The 20,560-nt window shown below is 36.6% G+C and overlaps 1 protein-coding gene across 1 annotated transcript; it reads right to left on the bottom strand.

Moving 5' to 3' along the window:
• Positions 1-3,178: 3,178 nt before the first annotated feature.
• Positions 3,179-17,173, bottom strand: LOC132131062 (mast cell protease 1A-like). The gene is made up of 5 exons (XM_059542984.1): positions 17,086-17,173; positions 4,121-4,271; positions 3,884-4,022; positions 3,504-3,755; positions 3,179-3,401 (listed from the first exon to the last, which is right to left on the bottom strand). The coding sequence occupies exons 1-5, from the start codon at positions 17,144-17,146 to the stop codon at positions 3,243-3,245; spliced, it is 762 nt and encodes a 253-aa protein (XP_059398967.1). The 5' UTR covers positions 17,147-17,173; the 3' UTR covers positions 3,179-3,242.
• Positions 17,174-20,560: the final 3,387 nt, after the last annotated feature.

Here is a 20,560-nt window from a genome sequence, read left to right as displayed (position 1 = left end):
AATTGCGTCAATACATAAGTCAACAAAATTCTGATTGGTTCCAAAACCTAGATAAACTCTCCAAAGACGTATATCTGATACGCTGGACACTGGCAGTTGATCATTTGTCCTGGTACTGTCTGAGCTTCTCCCTGTACAGACAGATGCTAACATACATACACAGAGAAATTATCTAAAATTCAAGGCTTTTCAGCACTGGCGAGTGTCTTATCATTACGCTTGGACACACACACATAATATGTGGACATTAATCTTGAGGAAAAGAAATACAGGGTAGAACAGAATTCTTCAATATCTCATAAGCGCACATAAGGTTACACATTTCACTCTTGCCATAACTTGATTAATAGTCAAACAAGAAATCATGTAATAATATAATTAATATCAGTATGAAGGATATGGCAACTCGGCATCCACTCCTTTACCTCAAAAACAGGAAACTTTTCCCACTGCCTTCAGAATAAAGCTACAAGCTAACTCTGATGGTGCTCAAACAATTACATAGGCAATAGGTGTTTTCATGGCACTAGATATGCAGCCGTTTCCATTGTTGAGAATGACGGATATCATTCATATTGCATACAAAAATGAACTGACACTCAGTGAAAACATGCCTCACAGACATAATACATATATCTATAGAAAGCTGTAAATGACTACTTAACTAAATAAAACAAATCTAAGACAAAAACTCTCATTATAATCATAATCTGTGAAGATCTTCTCTGCGCTTCTAATGAGGAAATCGCGAGACAGGCAACTTCATCCTCAAACTCAGAAAAAACTAGTTTATTAGTAAATAATTCAAATGTCTCCCTACTATTTACCACTGTCACATTTATGATAATGACTTTTGCTGGTGCTTTGCGGCAAGCTTGAGCCTATTGCGTGTATTTGAATGCAGAACTGTTCAGCTGCGCTGCGGGACACTAAACATCGTCAAGTCTCTCTTGACAGTCGAAGTAGCGAGGTCTCGCGTTGTTTCCACCAGCGCAGCAATTTTGTTTCATCACTTATGAATACAATAAGATAAATGTTTTATTCTGACTAGTCTACATTGGAAGTATTTATTTCATTTTTGTTTACTCAGGTATGCTGACTGCACTAAAAATGTGAAGCCAAAGTTAATAAAGAAAAAGACAAGTTATTTTTGTTGTTATAATTAAGTTAAATGAATCTATTGTTCCTTAGCATTGCTGGTAAAATGACATGTAACCTGCCACCACAGCAAACCGAACTGAACAGGACCGTACCGTGGCTCCAAAATCGTAAACCGAACTGAACCGTGCCATTGGTGTATCGTTACACCCCTAATATATATATATATATATATATATATTGTAACAATGTTCAATATGTAGGAAGGAAAACGGCAGGGTCGGCTGTGACTACTGACTGTTTATTTATAAATTCTCAAACAAAAAGTGGGCAAAACATGCACCAACAAAAGACAAAACAATCAACATAAATTCAATTTACAGGTAGCAGCCAGCAGTCCTTCTCTCTCTCTCCTCCGCTCCTGTTTCTTCTGGTGTTTTATACTCTCTTTTACAGCAATTACTGCAACAAGAGACAGGTGTTCGTTATTTGAGCTTAACCCACTCACTCACCGCGCATCTCCTGACGCTTTCCCCAGCTGCAGGGTTCGCTAAACCACGCCCCCCCTTGCAACATATATGTTTGTGTGTGTGTGTGTACTGAGGATCAACACTCAACCCCAAAAACGCAAAAAGAAAACCCACTATACAACTTAAATCAAGAACAATTTAACTCTCACTTACAAATGCAGGAGGGTTCAAAGTCTTTGAGAGGGAGGGAGCCAAAACAACAAATGTAACCTATCTACTTGATAAAAAGGGAAACTAACTATCTACTAACTAGCTACCAAACGAAAAAAAAAATACAACAAAATATACTAACTCCCTTGCTAACATAAACAGGAGAAAACAAGTCCAGAAAGTCCAGTCCCACCAATAACTCCAATAACTATCAATACAAATCACTTAAAGAACTTGCATCAATTTATGAACTTACAAACCGAAAACAGGATTTCTTCTTGTAGAGGTGGCAGGAGGACTAACACAATCTCACTAAAGAGAACCCAGTCAACAAAGTATAGTTCATGAACAACAAATGAGCCCTTCTAGGGGAGGAAGTGACACAATCACACTGTTCAGTGGGGAAAATGCTGCTTTAATTTCTGCTGTTCCCTCTCATCCTCTGATCAGAGGTAACAACCAGTCATTGGTGACAGATGGAGGCCATTGCCTATTACTCACAAGTACAGGAAGTGTGTGAGAGAGAGAAGACAAAAACAAATATGTTCTGGGAAATGGTGATGGAATGTCAAATTGTGACAAAAAAAAAAACATCAATTGTGCAACCAATTCTTATTTTTATACTCCACCGAGAAGTCAGGAAAATGCCACTGTTTTTCCATATTTCACTATATTCTTCCCTGAACTTAGACAAGTTGATATGTACCTCTCCCATCTCAGAGTGTGCACTCAATCGCTGTAGTGCGTGGCACCATTCTTAGCATCATTCTTTCCATAGGATCCAAACAGGGATGAATTTAGAGGCTACCAAACACTTCCCTATTTAAATACAGTTACATGAGTAAGTATGGTGACATAAAATAAAATGTGGCGATTTTCTAAGCGAATTAAAAATTATGAGAATAATGTATAGCAAAAGAGCACTTTGCAGCACTTTGACCTCAGTGCCGTAATATCATCACTCCTGAATAACCACCACGTTTTATTTTGTGTCACCATACTTACTCATGTAATTACTCATGTAACGTTCTTTAAATAGGGAAAACATTGAAGTGTTTGGTGACTTCTAAATTAATCCCTGTTTGGATTCTAATTAAATAAATGGTAAAAAGTTAAACTCTAGCATAGTGGTGCTGCTTCTACAGCGATCGAGTGCACACTCTGAGATGGGAGAGGTAAGTATCAACTCATCTAAGTTCAGGGAAGAACATAGTAGAATATGGAAAAACAGTGGCATTTTCCTTTAAGGTGAAACTTGATAGCAGCAATATGCAATATGAGGATGAACAATACTGTTAAATAAACTGATCGTGTGCTGCATTCATCCAATCAATGACACTGACAACCCCCCCCCCCCCCCATCAAATATTGTGTGTGTGTGATAATGAAGACACTTCATGTTTTATGATTGCCAAGTGATAATTTTATTGAAAGAGGTCATGCAGAAAAATTCAAGAACTTAACTCACTTCACATTTCTAAATGTGCGTTTAATCCATGGAATATATGGTGAAATCTTAATATAAACATTAGGTTTCTCAGGTGAATTGCAGTGTAAGTTATCTCCAAAAGCTGTGACACCAATTGCTGTGTCATTACAAACCAAAGGACCCCCAGAATCAAACTGTTAAGATAAAAGAGAAATAGTCAATGACATACATTGTATCAGTTGAAACTCAGTTCATAAATTCATGTAAGAAGTGTGTGAATCATCTTTAGTACGTACACGGCAGGATCCACCATGGCCATATGTGCACATCATCTGTTTTTCTGAGAACGTCCTTCCCCACCTCTCGTGACATTCACTTCTATTCATTATATGCACATTTGCCTCCATTAGACGATCACTCATTGGGCCTTCAGTCTTCAGTTGTCCCCAGCCCGCAACACTACAGAGAGTGTTTGCATCAACATCTTCTTCATTCTTTGGTAATGGAATCCATTTAACATAGTTGTTAATTTTGACTTTTTCCTGTAACTGTAATTCAAAAACAACCATTATTAACAAACGTATTTAATTTAATTATCTTTTATAAGCCTGAACTGCAGTTGATTATACTGCAATTTGTGAAGTTGAGAACAACTAAATGTATCACAGGTTGTTACCTTCAAAAGCATGATGTCATTGAAATGAAAATGAACATTATAGCTTGGATGTTGGATGTAGCACTTCACTCCAATATGATCTGAATTCTTACTTTCCCTTAAGTCATGAGCACCAACCACAACCGTCAGAGTCTGATTTCTGTTGAAAGAGAAAGTTAAGATGCTCAGTTTTATCATACAATGCACTGCAGTTACCATGCCAGTCAAAATGATTGTAACTAGACAAAAACCCCTCACCTGTTCCAGCAATGTGCAGCAGTCAAGACAGCCTCATCAGAAATGAGGAATCCACTACAGATATGTGTCCCATTCCATTGAATAGAAACCATGTAAGGTCTGGAGTGGGGTTTTGCTTCCCTGCCGTTCACTATACCCACATTCACATGAGCTGAGAGAGAGAGATATAACTTTACGTCATCTTATCAAAAACATACCATTCATAATTAATGCTGTTTTATAATGAGTCTCACCAGTGAGGCTCAGGTGTGGGAACAGAGAGGCCAGCAGGAGCAGAAAGATGATGGTCATCATGAACACAAACAGTTAGCTCTCTCTGGCAAAACACTGTATAAATATAGTTTGAAGGTGGGCGGAGACAATGGGGTTTCGCCAACAGATAGATCGTGTTTTTCTTGCAAAATGAGCAACACATTGATGAAAAGATATTGTTCCTGTTAATACTTCTGGTCCTACCTTCATTGAAAAGATAATCAAGATGATAAAAATTTAAGCATGCATATATGCATGCAATTTTTGTTCTTTAATAATTTACAGTTCATAAATCTGCAGTTTGTAACCTACAAAAGCAAAGTCTTTCCTAAAAGGCCAATATCTGTTTTGATGCAGGTTGTTCATTCTGATGAGGACAGATTTTTCTCTCCTACTTCTTATGTCATGGAGTCATGATGACAAATAGACAGTGAGCAATAAGTAAACTTAATCAGTTCATATTATAAAAAGTTATACTGTACAGCTTTCTAAAATTTTAGATTTTTTTGTATTATTTTATTTGTTATTTCAAAGACTTTTGCAGCATATCTCAGCAAAATAAATATGTCAAACAGGATATAAATGACAAATTCCATTTTTTTTATGAGATTACCTTTTATAAAAAGCTAAATCTTTCTCATGCTCTCCCCTCAGTGCTCGCACATGTACCCATACACTCGTTCACAGAAATCACCACTTTCCGTGCTATTCCTTCAATATAATAGTTTTGCAATTGAAAAATGGCATTCCATTTCTCAGAATAGGACCAGATATCGTAGATCGATAGATGAGCAGTTGACCTATCATTCTGTGGGATCTGGCCCTGAGCCCTGAGCCCTGAGCCCTGAGCCCCGGCTCTGACGTAATATTTGCATTACAAGCAGTCTGTGGTGGGCTGTTGGTTGATAATTTTGAAGGGCTGAATACAACGACAACCAATCATTAAAATTTCCCCAGAAAACTGCTTCATTTTTCTAGTCTTATTAGCTTTTAGTCTTGAAAAGCATAGGCTCACAATCATACAAAGGGGTTGGGAGCGGTGAGGAAATGTGAGTTTAAACATTGTGCAAATGTTAGAATTCACATTAGTTGACTACATCTTTACATCTATTTGAATGTACTTCGTCAGGTCTTCTTAGGCCTGTTACACAGACCAAAACAAAGACCAACATTCTGGAAAGCGTATTTTCAAAGAAGAATAACATTGTTTTTCAGAAAAAAAAGTTTTTTAACTTAGCATGTTTTTAACCGATTTGTGCCCAAATGTTTCTGGTTTCATGCATAGACATGCTAATATGTGAATATGTTCTGCACCTATTTTCTCCAGGTTTTTTTTTTTTTTTAATCTTATTTGAACGTGTATAAACTATAATTGCCGATGAGCAAATATGTTCACCCCTTTAGTGTCAAATTTGAATAGGAGGAGAGCATTTGGCATCTAACTTAAAATAACTGCTATCAATAGATCAATCTTTATTCATAAACAAATTTATCATGCATAAAAGTAAAAAAAAAAACATTTGATGCAACAACCCCCCCCCCCCCCCCCCCCCAAAAAAAAGGCTGCATCTTTCTTATAATTTCTTAAAATTGAAAACACTAAAAATCCATTAGTCTTAAAGTGGTAGAACATAGAGCAGAATAAAGTTTAGCAATTAATTTGCCCCAACAGGGTATTGAAAATAAATACATAAAAATAAATAGAATTAAGAAAATATTACATCTGTATAATAAAAATGTATATCTGAAAGAAAATTATGCATTTAATTGTTTGTTTACCAACATTCAGCAAACTGCAGTATCATATTTGCGCTCAACAGAAGAAAGAAACGTATAGGTTTGCAACTTGAAGATGACACGGACACAATTTTCATTTTTTGTTGAACTTTACCTCACTTAAGCAGTGAAAGTACAAATAGTTTTATAAATGTTCATAAACATATTTGCGTGCTAAGAAATTGGTCGATCCGCTTTGTCTCTCCAGGATTGTTGTTGCCTCACTGGACAAAGACTCTGAATGAAGTCTGAACAAAGATTATCTCTTTCCTTGCAGACTGGAGGCTCAGAACTTGGTCATATCTGTTGCTGCCTCAAAGCTAAAAACTTATGTCATGGTATCTGTTATTGCCTCTTCCTTCACGAGCCCGAGGCTCAGAATGTTGGTGATCTGTTGCAGTCCTTTCCTTCACTGAACTCAGACCAGAGGTTGATCTGTTAGTGTCTCCTGGATGTATTAGAGACTCAGAACTGAGGTTGATCGTCTCACCCTTGCAGGCCGGAGACTCAGAAATTGCTCTGTTAGTGTATTTTTCCTGGCAAGAATCAGAACTAAGAGTTTCCTTTGGGAACGTGCCTTTATCCCTTTCCAATGAGGAGGAGATTGCAGTCTGGCAGTTCTCCATTCCCAAGCTTTGAACATGATGTGGCCTACCCATCTTTCCTCCTGTGGAACTTATTTGCATAGTCTAAACACACATTCAGAAAAGTGTCACTAAAGTTTTGCCAGTGTATTTCTCAATTACCAAACCAAAACCATAATACATTTGGCAATATTACGAACACATTAAATCCAAACATGATGGGAAAAGATTAAACTGTCATAAAAACATATTTTGTTCCATTAACAGCTGAGTTTGTGTAAGATCTTACACTAAATGTCGCTGTCACTGCATTACTCATTTCTCTGAATAAGTATAAGATGTGTGTCATAGTGTGCATCAGTTTAAAGTTTGAGAACATATTTATGAATGGATTTGGATGAAACTCTTTGATCCCTCTTTGTTTTATCCACTGCTACTATGTCCAGAAGTCCTACAGAATTTTTATGGCGGTCACAGTTCAAAACCTGAGGAATCAGTCTGTTGGTGGGTGAAGGGCTGAAACTGCATTATGACCAATAGGAAGTCCTGTCCTTCCTGGGCTTTGTACCAAAGGTATTCTTCTTGCCCTCTAAGAGGTACTGTATCTTGCAGTTGTCCTTGCATTTTTATCTGATGGCGTTGGACAGTTTGCTTATGTTAGTCCACCGAGATCCAATCAAAATGTAGCTAACTTTTTTGCCCCTTTGCCCTCATCAGCTGAGGTGCCCATCTTACCAACCTAATATATCTAATATAGATAACACCAAATTTGCTATTGTTGCACACTTTGTAGATCAAAATAAATAAATGACACAGAGAGAGAGAGAGAGAGAGAGCGCAGGGAGGTTGCTAAAGGCAGTTCAACATTGCAAACATGAATACAAAGATCCAGCAAGCCAGCATGTAAATCATAATATAGTATACTTAGCAGTTTGTCACACTTTAATTCTTGTACTTAAGTATATTTCCTATTATAATCACCTGTCTTGATACAAGTAATCTATAACACGTCATATTTTTTTAAAACCATATTAATAGTAGGCCTATAAATAGTTAATAATATAGTATAAATGTTCTAAGTTAGTTGTTTATTAGTATATAATATAGATTTATGCTGTAAACTATTAAATTAAATGTCTAATAATTATAGGGGATAGAGGGGTAAGATTAGCCACTTTTTTACTAATGTGGTCCTCAAGATAGGGGAAAATGACGCAGAAGTACAAAGAAAGTGTCTATCCTATCCAAATGAAGTATCATTTTTATTTTATTTTTTATTTTAAAAGATCCTATCATTTTAAATTATCAGAATAACAAAGGGTTCTAGAAATGTGGCTTTATATATGTATTAGCTTTATATAGCTCAGTTTGCCCGGGGTTTGGGGTAAGTTGACCCAAGTTGAGTTAGTGGGTAAGATGCACCACTGTGTGTAAAATGACCATCTGACTAAATCTGTTTCAAACCCATGTGATAAAATTATAAACTAATTAAAAATGTCCTTTTACAGACAGTCATATTTATTTTCTTAAAGATAACATTAACAACATAAAAGCAACCAAATGAAGTTTAAATTTCATTATTTAATTGTTTGCATCTCTGAAACAATATGTTGAACACCAGAGTTGTAGCCTTCCTAAAAACAGACTAAACAGAGAGTTTGTTAGCCATTAGTGAAAACAGGAAATATCTTTTTATATATTTATTTTTATTAGTTTTCATAGCAATATCTGGCAACACTGCCAGAACTTAAACTGATAGTAATCAAAAGAGCCCACAGACATGCTATTGCTGTCAGATATCCTGTCAGATACCACATTCGTTAAGCAAATGCAAAAAAAAAAAAAAAACTTCATGATATTATCTGTAAGATATGTTAATAACACTATCAAAAAAGTAGCATATAACACTAGTGCAGAGATCTGTAGAACAAGAATGTTCCGTCTATGCTATTTCATATTGTAGTAAAATTACCAGTAAAAACCAACAACATTCATAAGAGCCCTAGACAAAATTATTATCTGCATAGCAATGGTTATTTATAAAAAATATAACAGTAATAGGCCTATTGTATTGGTAAGTATTGCTGAATTAAACAAGCGCTAAAATGATATACCCCTAACCTAAAGTAATGGTGCAATGTGATATCATTTAACAATGCTCAGTCCTAAAAAACAGAGAAAACATCATTCACAAACATCTACATATCTGTCTCTTTTAAAGTGTTTAGTGTATATAATGAGTGGGGTTATTATAGCACAATTCCCACCCAGACCACACTAATTTTCGAACCCTGGCTACGGCCGTGGTGCCTTCCATTTCCCCAATGTGTTTCTCCTTTTCACAGTCTGGCAGAAATTATGCATGGTTCCAAAATACATGGTCTGAGAGTGAGGGAGAGCCCACTCTTATCAAAACATTTATAATAAAGTCTGAAATTATTACAGAGTGAGCTATCTTCTTTTTAATTGTATATTTGTAACAACTGGATATGAATGCCACCCAAATGTTTCTGGTTTCATGCATAGACATGCTAATATGTGAATATGTTCTGCACCTATTTTCTCCAGGTTTTTTTTTTTTTTTAATCTTATTTGAACGTGTATAAACTATAATTGCCGATGAGCAAATATGTTCACCCCTTTAGTGTCAAATTTGAATAGGAGGAGAGCATTTGGCATCTAACTTAAAATAACTGCTATCAATAGATCAATCTTTATTCATAAACAAATTTATCATGCATAAAAGTAAAAAAAAAACATTTGATGCAACAACCCCCCCCCCCCCCCCCCAAAAAAAAGGCTGCATCTTTCTTATAATTTCTTAAAATTGAAAACACTAAAAATCCATTAGTCTTAAAGTGGTAGAACATAGAGCAGAATAAAGTTTAGCAATTAATTTGCCCCAACAGGGTATTGAAAATAAATACATAAAAATAAATAGAATTAAGAAAATATTACATCTGTATAATAAAAATGTATATCTGAAAGAAAATTATGCATTTAATTGTTTGTTTACCAACATTCAGCAAACTGCAGTATCATATTTGCGCTCAACAGAAGAAAGAAACGTATAGGTTTGCAACTTGAAGATGACACGGACACAATTTTCATTTTTTGTTGAACTTTACCTCACTTAAGCAGTGAAAGTACAAATAGTTTTATAAATGTTCATAAACATATTTGCGTGCTAAGAAATTGGTCGATCCGCTTTGTCTCTCCAGGATTGTTGTTGCCTCACTGGACAAAGACTCTGAATGAAGTCTGAACAAAGATTATCTCTTTCCTTGCAGACTGGAGGCTCAGAACTTGGTCATATCTGTTGCTGCCTCAAAGCTAAAAACTTATGTCATGGTATCTGTTATTGCCTCTTCCTTCACGAGCCCGAGGCTCAGAATGTTGGTGATCTGTTGCAGTCCTTTCCTTCACTGAACTCAGACCAGAGGTTGATCTGTTAGTGTCTCCTGGATGTATTAGAGACTCAGAACTGAGGTTGATCGTCTCACCCTTGCAGGCCGGAGACTCAGAAATTGCTCTGTTAGTGTATTTTTCCTGGCAAGAATCAGAACTAAGAGTTTCCTTTGGGAACGTGCCTTTATCCCTTTCCAATGAGGAGGAGATTGCAGTCTGGCAGTTCTCCATTCCCAAGCTTTGAACATGATGTGGCCTACCCATCTTTCCTCCTGTGGAACTTATTTGCATAGTCTAAACACACATTCAGAAAAGTGTCACTAAAGTTTTGCCAGTGTATTTCTCAATTACCAAACCAAAACCATAATACATTTGGCAATATTACGAACACATTAAATCCAAACATGATGGGAAAAGATTAAACTGTCATAAAAACATATTTTGTTCCATTAACAGCTGAGTTTGTGTAAGATCTTACACTGAATGTCGCTGTCACTGCATTACTCATTTCTCTGAATAAGTATAAGATGTGTGTCATAGTGTGCATCAGTTTAAAGTTTGAGAACATATTTATGAATGGATTTGGATGAAACTCTTTGATCCCTCTTTGTTTTATCCACTGCTACTATGTCCAGAAGTCCTACAGAATTTTTATGGCGGTCACAGTTCAAAACCTGAGGAATCAGTCTGTTGGTGGGTGAAGGGCTGAAACTGCATTATGACCAATAGGAAGTCCTGTCCTTCCTGGGCTTTGTACCAAAGGTATTCTTCTTGCCCTCTAAGAGGTACTGTATCTTGCAGTTGTCCTTGCATTTTTATCTGATGGCGTTGGACAGTTTGCTTATGTTAGTCCACCGAGATCCAATCAAAATGTAGCTAACTTTTTTGCCCCTTTGCCCTCATCAGCTGAGGTGCCCATCTTACCAACCTAATATATCTAATATAGATAACACCAAATTTGCTATTGTTGCACACTTTGTAGATCAAAATAAATAAATGACACAGAGAGAGAGAGAGAGAGAGAGAGCGCAGGGAGGTTGCTAAAGGCAGTTCAACATTGCAAACATGAATACAAAGATCCAGCAAGCCAGCATGTAAATCATAATATAGTATACTTAGCAGTTTGTCACACTTTAATTCTTGTACTTAAGTATATTTCCTATTATAATCACCTGTCTTGATACAAGTAATCTATAACACGTCATATTTTTTTAAAACCATATTAATAGTAGGCCTATAAATAGTTAATAATATAGTATAAATGTTCTAAGTTAGTTGTTTATTAGTATATAATATAGATTTATGCTGTAAACTATTAAATTAAATGTCTAATAATTATAGGGGATAGAGGGGTAAGATTAGCCACTTTTTTACTAATGTGGTCCTCAAGATAGGGGAAAATGACGCAGAAGTACAAAGAAAGTGTCTATCCTATCCAAATGAAGTATCATTTTTATTTTATTTTTTATTTTAAAAGATCCTATCATTTTAAATTATCAGAATAACAAAGGGTTCTAGAAATGTGGCTTTATATATGTATTAGCTTTATATAGCTCAGTTTGCCCGGGGTTTGGGGTAAGTTGACCCAAGTTGAGTTAGTGGGTAAGATGCACCACTGTGTGTAAAATGACCATCTGACTAAATCTGTTTCAAACCCATGTGATAAAATTATAAACTAATTAAAAATGTCCTTTTACAGACAGTCATATTTATTTTCTTAAAGATAACATTAACAACATAAAAGCAACCAAATGAAGTTTAAATTTCATTATTTAATTGTTTGCATCTCTGAAACAATATGTTGAACACCAGAGTTGTAGCCTTCCTAAAAACAGACTAAACAGAGAGTTTGTTAGCCATTAGTGAAAACAGGAAATATCTTTTTATATATTTATTTTTATTAGTTTTCATAGCAATATCTGGCAACACTGCCAGAACTTAAACTGATAGTAATCAAAAGAGCCCACAGACATGCTATTGCTGTCAGATATCCTGTCAGATACCACATTCGTTAAGCAAATGCAAAAAAAAAAAAAAAACTTCATGATATTATCTGTAAGATATGTTAATAACACTATCAAAAAAGTAGCATATAACACTAGTGCAGAGATCTGTAGAACAAGAATGTTCCGTCTATGCTATTTCATATTGTAGTAAAATTACCAGTAAAAACCAACAACATTCATAAGAGCCCTAGACAAAATTATTATCTGCATAGCAATGGTTATTTATAAAAAATATAACAGTAATAGGCCTATTGTATTGGTAAGTATTGCTGAATTAAACAAGCGCTAAAATGATATACCCCTAACCTAAAGTAATGGTGCAATGTGATATCATTTAACAATGCTCAGTCCTAAAAAACAGAGAAAACATCATTCACAAACATCTACATATCTGTCTCTTTTAAAGTGTTTAGTGTATATAATGAGTGGGGTTATTATAGCACAATTCCCACCCAGACCACACTAATTTTCGAACCCTGGCTACGGCCGTGGTGCCTTACATTTCCCCAATGTGTTTCTCCTTTTCACAGTCTGGCAGAAATTATGCATGGTTCCAAAATACATGGTCTGAGAGTGAGGGAGAGCCCACTCTTATCAAAACATTTATAATAAAGTCTGAAATTATTACAGAGTGTGCTATCTTCTTTTTAATTGTATATTTGTAACAACTGGATAATTTGTATTAACAAGCACCCACCTTCTTGCGCCCTCTTTTTTGGTTTGAGCCATTGCCCCTCAACATGTCTGTGCACGGCCCTGGTGGTCAGAGAGGGGCCCCGCCATAAACTGGGCCCTGGAATGTGCTGTCCACTACACCTGAAAGGGAATTATGCTTTTTTTAGGCCCATATTATTCAGTGGCTCACTGTAGTAGGTGATTTCATGTAATAATGTAAATGTAAACTCATTAAGAGTCTGCATTTTAGCATTACAATAGAATCATAAGCTACTAGTCATAAAAAGAATTAGGGTTCTTGACCAATTAGAATGAAACACATCCAAACTGGATAAAGGAGCCTCAGTATTTGCCCATTACAAGATATTATGTCATAAAAGGGATTAAAAGATAATCTACAGCAATTAATCCCATGAGTTAGCTCTTTATCTTTCCATTTTTCCTTTAGTGTGACTGACTGAAGTTGGCAAACTGCTGCTGTCACTTGAAAACTGGAACCCCCCACCCATGGCAAAAGCAGACACAGAAGTGGGGCAGTAGAGCTGTGGAAAGATTGTTCTGTCATCTCCTCCTTTTGACAGATTTATTCCCTATCAAATTAAGGTCTACTATACAGTAGAGATGTCAGTTAAAGTGTTAAATTATGTTTTAGGAGGGATATTATTGAAAGCAAAGAGCACAAGAAGAAGAACCTTGATTTATTGCCTAATTAACACAGTAGAAGCCAATTTCACGATGATATGTACTTGCAAGTCATTTGCCCACCGGCAACTATGGTTGCTGCTTGGACTTTTGACTAAGTATACAAAAATGTGTAGGTTACATATGGGAACAGAAAAGTTACGTCCGAAAGAAACTGACGAATGGGGTCTCGCCCCGGAGACCAATCTCCTTCAAGTGGTAACAAAACTAGCCAATGCTACACAGTGTACCTTAATCTGCAGGAATTGCATCGTGAGCTATGGCCCGATGTGTGGGTATATAAGGAGCAGTGCAAGTAATTCACATTCAAGTTTTCACTGAGGAGCCAAGCCAAGTGACCCAAACGTTCAGCAAAACAGCGAAGTGGCAAATGTACGTAACATCTCCATTCCCTCTTTCATGGAACGAGGGTTACATATGTAACTTAGACGTTCCCTTTCAGCCCGTCACGTTTGACGTTATGTCAGAAAGAGACTGACAAATGGGGTCCCGTACAAAATGTCTTCCCAGTGACCTGTGTAAGTGATAGCACTCTGTCATGAGGTCAGCACAAGTGAGGGCCTATACCAGACACAGACTGCACTGGGTAGCATATTCCAGCTGGGCGTATGATAGCAGGCTCCCTGCTCATAGGAGGACTTACAAGAGCAGGCATTAAAATAATGGTGGTGATACCTATGAATCTCTAAATTATCAAGCGAGCAGGGTGGAATGTTTGAACGACAGAGATGGCAAGATGGCTTACTGTGGAAATATACACGTGGGATTGCCCAAAAGGGGAATCACAACACATGGAAGAACGTAGTCCAACACAGGGGCTGACTGATAGGGCATCCACGCAAGTGCTGGACATCAACAGTGCTGGAGGAACCCAGGGTTTGAACTGAGGAACTCAGGGGAATAGCGCACGCATCCAGTCCATGGAGTGGAATGGCACAGCAAGCAGATTGACACTGAGCAGGTCATTTTACTGAAGAGGCAACTCCCTGGGAGAACACAGGCTCTAGATGGAGATTATAAAATCTTGCAAATGTGTGTGTCACCCAGACCACAGGTCTACAGATGTCTGTTAGCAAGGCGCCATGCGCCAGCACCCAGGAGGAGGATACACTCCTAGTTAAGTGAGCTCTCACCCCTAGGGAGCATGGCAGGTATTGAGCCTGATAAGTCAGGACAGTAGTATCTACTATCCAGTGGGATAACCTCTGCTTGGGGACAGCCTTTCCCCTTCTGCTGGCTTCCATGACAGACAAAGAGCTGGTCTGAGGTCCTGAAGCACTGAGTTCTGTTTACGTAGATGTGGAGTGCAAATACTGGACAGAGCAGCGCCAGGACTGGGTCTGCCTCCTCTGAGGGCAGCACTTGCAAGTTCACCACCTGATCTCTAAAAAGAGTGGTGGGAACTTTGGGCACATATCCAGGCCAGGTTCTCAAGATAATGTGAGAGCTGGCCGGCCCGAATTCCAGGCACGCTTCATCAACTGAAAATGCCTGCAGGTCCCTGACCCTCTTAATTGAAGCCAAAGCCATCAGGAGCACAGTCTTTAATATTACTGTTTTTATATAAACAGGTAAATTGTTTCTTAAAGTAATTCTGTAATTCTGTATTACTTATGATGTTTGGAATAGAGAAGAATGTTATGTTGTGATGTTCTAACAGTACCCTAAAAAAATGCTTCAAATAAAAGGGGAAATGTTGTGTCTGCAGAGGCAATGTATAACCACTGGATGGCAGTTAAGAAAGGAGAAAGAGAAGAGTAGTAAAGAAGATGAAAAAGAAACACACTCGTGTCTGTGCTTGCTTCTTGATTTAATTAGAAAACTTACACACACACACACACACACACACACATATATATATATATATATATATATAGTTCTTGGCATGATACCCCCGACTGGCAATTCAACGTGCCTTTTCATTTTTCTTCAATACCGAAGGAATTTTAAAGGGTTCATATGATGCTGCTAAAAATAACATTTTGTGTATTTGGTGTGATGAAATGTGTTTATGTGGTTTAAGGTTCAAAAAACATTATTTGTCACATACATTATTGTTTCTCCTCTATGATCTGTCATTCTGAAACAAGTCGATTTTGACAAAGTTCATCGTTCTGAAAAGTGAGGTGTGCTCTGATTGGCCAGCTAACCAGTGCATTGTGATTAGCCGAATACCTAATATGTAACCGTACTGGTTGTCAGACCAGAACAGCCAGCATTGTAGTCTAGTCTCCCAGAATCACTTTAAGTGTTATAAAGTGTCCAAATAGTCTACTTGTTACCACAATGTGGGAAGAAGAACATTGATAATTTGAACATTTCACTTTATTTTTCATGCTAATAATCATGAACTATCATTATCAAGAATTTATTTGGCTTTTGTATTATTATGGCAAAAGTCATTTTGGTTCATTTAATTCTGTTCAGTAGCTTACTACTGTTTCATGGGGTTGCAATAATAAGGACCACTTACACATATTGATGCTTCACACATGATAAGTTTATTAAACATTCAAACAAAGACTTCATCCTTTTTTAATTGCAAAAATCACTTAACATTTGCAATTATGGAGTGGATCCATGGAAGATATGCTGAAATCTTTGTATAAACTTCAGGTCGTTTATGACTGTTGCAGGCTTTTGGGTCACCAAAGGAAGTGACACCGACTGCAGTGTCTCCACAAACCAATGGACCTCCTGAATCCCCCTGTGAAGAAACACAGATCAATGACTGAAGTGATACTTCTCACTATGGATGGTCTCTAACTGATATTGTTTTTACATACACTACAGCTTCCTCCATGGCCGTAGACACATATCATCTGTGATGCTGAGTAGATGTCCTTCCATTTATTTTTGCATTGTGTGTTATTCATGATCTTCACATCTACTTCCATGAGAAGATCACTCTTTTTCCCTTTTAATCCCAGTCTTCCCCAGCCGGCAACACTGCAGACAGAATCTGCTTCGATGTCTCCCTCTTGTGTTGGTATGGAAATCTTCTTGACAATCTTGTTTTGTTCGACTTCTTTCTCTAACTATAATGCAGTAACATTATCATCATTAAAAGAAAGGCCGAATCATTTATTATCTCACAATTAATTGTGTCATTCAGCAAAGTTTGAGTGTTAAAGTCTGGATGAATGTGGTAGGACTTCACTCCAATGCGGACGGACCCTTTATCATTTTTTAAGTGATGTGCACCAACCACAGCTGTTAGTCCCTCCTTATTGTGTAAGAAAATATTGTTAGTATAATGAACAATGCCATCATTCTAGAAGTGTATTTATTATCATCATTATTATAATTATTGCAGTTCATACTAAATTGCAATGTGCAGCAGTCAAGACAAACTCATCAGAAATGAGGAATCCACCACAGACATGTTTAAAGTACTTCTGAAGAGAGGGTTTTGCTTCTTTGCCGTTCACTATACCCACATTCACATGAGCTGAGAGAGAGAGAGAGAGAGAGAGAGAGAGAGAGAGAGAGAGAGAACTATTAATCAGCTTATTCAGTACATACCAGTTAGTATAATACGCTGTTTTATAATGAGTCTCACCAGTGAAGGTCAGGTGTGGCAGCAGAGAGGCCAGCAGGAGCAGAGAGATGATGGTCATCATGAAAGACAATCAATAAGCTTTTGTTCCCAAAACACTTAATGAATATAAGGATGGGTGGAGACCTGTAAGTCTTTTTTTCAGCTTGAGGTGTCAAGTAAAACTGATAGTAAGAAGATATAATTTGTGTTACTTCTTTTCATCTGCATCAACTATTATGTGAAACCACAATTAACAAGCTGTAAGTGTAAGCATGCACAGTGTTGGGGAGTAACTAGTTACATGTAACGCCGTTACGTAATTTAATTACAAAATTATTGTAACTGTAATTAGTTACAGTTACTACGAAAAAATGAGTAATTAAATTACAGTTACTTATGAAATTTTTAACGATTACAAAGGGGATTACATTTGAATATTTACACACATCCACATACAGATTTAACTGATTTCTTTCCCAAATTGCGCTGACTATTCTGAGACATACCACCCTAATAATTTCCGGGATGCGGAAATACAGTCTGGTTCGTAGAATCCAGTCATAAAAGCAAAATGCCTAACGCGAACGGAATATGCCACATTTTGGATGACTAAATCAAAAGTAGGTCAGTACACTTGAATCAAAACATGACATCGACTAGTGTCTGTGAATATTAAGCCCCAAAAATGCAATAGCCTATAGGACTTGCACATTCTGCGTGTCTGTGGAAATCAGGCGCGGACTGGACACCGGGAGAACCGGGAAAATTCCCGGTGGCGTGGCAGCCGATTTTGCCCCACTATTTAATATCATTATTGTATAATTGCCTGACGAATGTACTAAAGCGATCATTTGCGAATCCGCCATTTGATAATTAATCAAATTAATTATCATTTGATAATTAATTTGCCTCCGTTTGCCTCCGCCAAACGGTTTGGATCAGACTCAGAGTAATCAATGAGAGAGAGAGAGAGAGAGAGAGAGAGAGAGAGAGAGAGAGAGAGAGAGAGAGAGAGAGAGAGAGAGAGAGAGAGAGAGAGAGAGAGAGATAGATTGAATTGCTGCAGCAGAGAAGCAGAACTCCTGTTCAGGGTTTTAGGTCGGATTCATCTGTAAAGATGCTTTTTTGTCTTTGTTTTTTTTATTTATTTAATCAAGCAGCAGCACGTTGCTCATCAGTCATCACTTAAAATACTGTATAAAGGACATCATTATTATCAGTTGTAATGTTACAGTAGGAATTTATCTGAAAAAAATTCAGATTTTTTTATAGGTTTAGGGGGAGCTATGACAGACAACAACACAACCCTTACGAAAATTTACATTTTAATATTTAACTATAAATCCAAAGAAAATGGTTACTATTGTTTAAATGTGGTAACCAAAAATGTAAAATTATTTTACAAATGTATTTATTTAAAAATAAATACAAATCCATTTGCAAAAAAACAAAAACAAAACAAGGTTATTTTACTTTTATATAGGCTAATAAAAGCAAGGTTAATTTTTGTAAGGGAAAAACATGACTCATGTACAGTATTAGGATTTTTCTTTAAAGATATTGTAGTATTGTAGAGTATTGTATTGTAAAGTATAGTTTTGTTCAATCTTGAGTATTAAAGTCATGAGAGAGATGGATAACAGGGCAAAATAAAGAGACTGAAGAGAAAAATGGAAGTGAAGGTGCAGTTCAGGAGAGAACTTTTAATTATTTAGCATGTCCCCAAATTAAAGATTTAAACCTTTTTTATGTCAGGTCCATACAAAAAAATAGTTTTGTCCATGAATTTGTTTGTATGAGTTTGAATTTTCCAGTCTGAATTTTTTTCCCAGTCCGCCCCTCCTGTAAATTAATGGCAAAGACATGGTTTCATTTACTACACATAGGACTGAAGCTTGCAGTGTTTTCAACCTCTGCTGCCTCAATATAGGAGTACACAAGCACATAAACATAATTTCTAGAACTGCTTTGTGTCACTTAATGTGCTTTTTACTTATTTTGAGAAAACTATCATCATATACAAAGAGACAGCAGTTTAAAAAAAACACCAATGTTTCAGGAGTTTATTACACAGAATATGTCACATGCTTATTAGATAACTGTATTTAAGTTGATGTATATGCTTTTATTTATTATTCTTTAATTTTCACAAATTTAGAAAAGTAATCAAAAAGTACTCAAAAGTAATTAGTTACATTACTTTAATAAAGTAATTGAAAAAGTTACACTACTATTACATTTTAAACAGGGTAACTTGTAATCTGTAACCTATTACATTTCCAAAGTAACCTTCCCAACACTGAGCATGCATGTGTGTTGCTCTGGATGTCAGAATATGGAAATGGATTTTTGTATTTATTTGTCTTGTAGCTATATTGAAACAGCATGTTTTTAACCTTTACAAATAGGCCCCATATTTTCTTTGTGTAACAAGTGAAAATTAATGATGTTGAAGACAACATTATGCTATTGACTGAGCTTGGATTGTGGCATATGCCTCTGAAAATTGCAGAACATTTTGTATGCTGTTGTGGCACCTTCAGTTGTGACTGACACGTGTCGGTTTCTGCCAAAGCATAATCCACAACCCTAATTCCAGAAAAGTTGGGCTGTTTTATGAAATAACATAAAATCAAGAATGCTATTTGTTAATTCTCTTTAACCTTTATTTCATTGACTAAAGTACTGGGAAAACATTTCCAATGTTTTCACTGGCTAACTTAATTTTATTTTGTGAACATAATTATTTTTCATATAATGGCAGCACTAACGACCCACCTCTGCCTGCAGGAGGAACCACCCTGCAATGCGGAGGAGGGGCTGTGACACAATGTTATACTAGTGAAGGTCAGGTGTGGCAGCAGAGAGGCCAGCAGGAGCAGAGAGGTAATGGTCATCATGAAGACAATCATTTAGCTCTCTCTGGCAAAACACTGTATTAATATAAGGATGGGTGGAGACATTAAAGGTACTGTATGTAGTATTTACACTGAGTAATTGAACTAGATATTGTGGTCCAAATTCAAAATATTGGAGATGTTTTTTTTCCACCCTGCTCCTCAGACTTGACGCACATGCTGGTTGCCAGATTGACCACACCAACAGAAAAAAGAACACTTGACAATGAATTAAATGAACAATCCTGTGTTTCCTACTAACTGGCAACCCGGTGTGTCAAAATATAGTTGGGTAAACTGACAGAGGGTGGGTTTCACAAACCAAATCAGAGACCTACATTCTGACACGGAATGCACATTTTCAAAGGAGAATAACTGACTGTAACATTGTTTTCAGATAAGCAAGTATGTTGAATTATCATGTTTCTCACATAAATATTTGCAAACATATTATGATGTTTTTATGATTTAGTAGAGTCACACTGCCAAGTATGACTTACATAACAGCACTTTTTAGCTGCCTATAAGTCTTTTTTTTCTCAGCTTGTGGTTTTAAGTAACACTGATAGTAAGGAGATATTATTTGTGTTACTTCTTGT

This window comes from Carassius carassius, chromosome 48 (genome assembly GCF_963082965.1).
Source record: "Carassius carassius chromosome 48, fCarCar2.1, whole genome shotgun sequence".
Classification (NCBI taxonomy): Eukaryota; Metazoa; Chordata; class Actinopteri; order Cypriniformes; family Cyprinidae; genus Carassius; species Carassius carassius.
The sequence above is the reverse complement of the archived record's forward strand: the minus strand, read 5'-3'. Positions and strand labels throughout refer to the sequence as shown.